General features: G+C 41.3%; 1 protein-coding gene across 1 annotated transcript; it reads right to left on the reverse strand.

Annotated features, from left to right (window-relative positions):
- Nucleotides 1–1,288: 1,288 nt before the first annotated feature.
- Nucleotides 1,289–2,788, reverse strand: LOC114722744 (probable pyridoxal 5'-phosphate synthase subunit PDX1). The gene has a single exon (XM_028908844.1). It carries the CDS (start codon nucleotides 2,729–2,731, stop codon nucleotides 1,802–1,804), a length of 930 nt encoding a protein of 309 aa, XP_028764677.1. The 5' UTR covers nucleotides 2,732–2,788; the 3' UTR covers nucleotides 1,289–1,801.
- Nucleotides 2,789–3,029: the final 241 nt, after the last annotated feature.

Consider the following 3,029-nt stretch of genomic DNA (forward strand, 5'->3'; position numbering starts at 1 on the left):
ACGCAAAATTCTCATACCCGGAGTTGTTATTACTTTAGGGTTGAGAAAGGACGAAGAAATTTCCTAGAACACCTAATTCCCACCCAGTTACCTTTCTCTTCTATGAATGTTTATTTATAATATCTGTTTCATATCTGCTCTGGGATTCATCGGATGAAATGAAGAAAGAACGTAATTACTGAACTATTGACCAGTAGATGGGTATTTGTGTCGATCGCTTAGCCAAAACTAATCATATACTGATAAGATTTTTTTTTTTTGGTGTTTGAATATCATGACTAGAATTTCACAAATTAAAAAAATTAGCTCTCTGAGGTAATGTTTAACTTAAAATCCATTTTTAATCTCTCGAAAATGTATATTTTTATACTATTAATTTGGTGTTGTCTGAGAAGTGTTGATCAAGAGAATTACTACCTTGAATTATCAATATAAAAACTAGATAATTAATTTATAAATTTAAAAAAAATAGTTAAATCAATTATTTATAATAAATAAATGTTGTGTTTTCTTAAATATTTTTATTAATTATGTGTATTTGACTGAACATCCTTTAATTCCATATGAGCTATTTTGAAAAAACATATTGAATGTAATCTGTTATTAATAAACACGTCGGTATCTTTCCAAGTACGGATCTCAGAAAAATATATATATATATATATATATATATATATATATATATTAAGAACATGTATTTCCCTTTTGAGACATATTGGTCTCGGAAACCCAAAATGTGAATGTCATATCGAGATGAAATAAAGTGACGAGCTTGCCTCATGCTTAAAAGTGATACTCGAGCAATGAGCAAATGGTCAACCTGGCTCTGGCATTGTGGAGTTGCATCATCGACAATCTGATTAGCAAAGGGACGGTATTATTGGAAGTTCCCGATAATGCCTGATTAGCAAATGGTTTTGAGGAGGATGACATCACTTAGATCCCAAAGGATGCCATTCAGTGTGGAATAAAGTGATGAAACGACCCCCTTAGCAGGTGCCTCTTCCATCCCCGGATCAGAGGCAGAGAAAAAGTTGAAGCAGGTACCTGAAAGCAAAGGGGAAAAACAAAAGGAGGCCCCTGCACTTGAGATGCGAGGGAAATCACCCAAATTAGTGGATCCATTGTATTCTTGAAGAAAATTATACGCTGAAATTCTATTATTAGCTACCGCAAAATAACTCCAGGACAGAGTATTGTATTTTACTTGGGCTCAGTAAATTAGACGGAGGCAGTGGCACAAGGTACAGAATCTGGTGTAGCCATGAAACTGAAACTGAGAAAAAAATAATCCAAATGACCGAAACTTTTGAAACAAAAACGTCTACCAACTTTCAGTACATCCAATATGGACCTGTAATTTTTACAAACATGTCCCCGGCATTTCTTGATTGCACCACCAAGTCCACAAGCTTGCACGCAGAAGGACGGCGGGGACCTGATTGGACTGATAAGACGAAAACGAATGCTAAGAATCTGCTTAGGAAATCATAGCACGTCAACAAGATCAACAACAGATGCTTGTTGGAACAATGATTGTTTAAAATTTATGAAGGCAGTGGAGGAAAACATCCTAGATGCTAGGAATCTAAAATAGCCATCAATATGCTCCATGCAACACCAGTATATTCCCCTTATAGTGCTATCTTTATTCTAAAATTGTTGATCATCTGGAGCAAATCATGACCTTATTAGACATAAAAACGTCAAAAATCTAACAAGACTAGAAATACATCAATCACCAAAAATCAGCATGAACAGCTAACTTTCTTCGAAAGCAACAAAAAGCCAATGAACACACTCATTCTGACCTAGCCGCGAACCTCTCAACCTTTTTGTCTGTCAAATTGAGCCCAACCATGGCTTCGCCTAACCCGCAGCTCACTTCGGCCAAAATCTCAGGATCACTATAATGGGTCACAGCCTGCACAATAGCCCTGGCTCGTTTTGCAGGGTCACCACTCTTGAACACACCAGACCCTACGAAAACCCCATCACACCCTAATTGCATCATCAAGGCGGCGTCAGCTGGAGTCGCAACTCCACCTGCCGCGAAGTGAACCACAGGAAGCCGACCTAATTGTTTCGTCTGCATCACCAAATCATACGGAGCTCCAATCTTCTTTGAGAAGGTGAAGACTTCGTCATCATCCATGGTCCGCAAAGACCTGGTGTCACCCATCACCGACCTCACATGCCTCACCGCCTCAATGATATTCCCGGTCCCTGCTTCCCCTTTGGTACGAATCATTGCCGCACCTTCCCGAATTCGCCGGAGAGCTTCCCCGAGGTTACGACACCCACAGACAAAAGGAATGCGGAAGTTGTGCTTGTTGATGTGGTTCTCGTCGTCGGCGAGGGTGAGGACCTCGCTCTCGTCCACGTAATCGATGCCAATCGCCTCGAGGATTTGAGCTTCCACAAAGTGTCCTATACGGGCCTTCGCCATCACAGGAATCGTCACCGCCTGCTTGATTTCCTTTATGAGTTGCGGGTCGCTCATGCGAGCAACGCCGCCTTGAGCCCGGATATCGGCAGGAACACGCTCCAGTGCCATGACGGCGCAAGCCCCGGCCTCTTCGGCGATGCGGGCCTGCTCGGCGTTCACAACGTCCATGATAACGCCGCCACGGAGCATCTGAGCAAGACCCACCTTGACAGAGAAAGGAGTTTTCTTGGTCTCTGCAATGGCGCCATTACCGTACACAGTAACCACCCCAGATCCTTCCATTTGCAGAGGAAGCAAGGAAAGGTGAAAAGGCAACAGAGACTGGAAAAAAAAACAAGAAAATGGAGCTACAGAGAAAGAAGCAGTGGCGGTGAAATGGGTTTCGAGGAGGGAGATGGCTTAAGTAGTGAGATGGTGCGCCTGCGAGGTAAGACCAATAAAAGATTTAGGGCTGCGTATTGCAGTCTGAGATAAGAATACAAATTTTCTATTTTCTTTTGGTGTAATTATAGAATCTCTATTTACTGTAACAATTAATTAATAATAATAATATCAACTGGATTTGTCGGGGCAATCCAAC

This window comes from Neltuma alba, unplaced genomic scaffold (genome assembly GCF_004799145.2).
Source record: "Neltuma alba isolate B1F8T4 unplaced genomic scaffold, ASM479914v2 tig00002365_pilon, whole genome shotgun sequence".
Classification (NCBI taxonomy): Eukaryota; Viridiplantae; Streptophyta; class Magnoliopsida; order Fabales; family Fabaceae; genus Neltuma; species Neltuma alba.

Coding starts and splice junctions, on each gene's coding strand:
- LOC114722744 (XM_028908844.1), bottom strand. CDS start 2,731: ATGGAAGGATCTGGGGTGGTTACTGTGTACGGTAATGGCGCCATTGCA.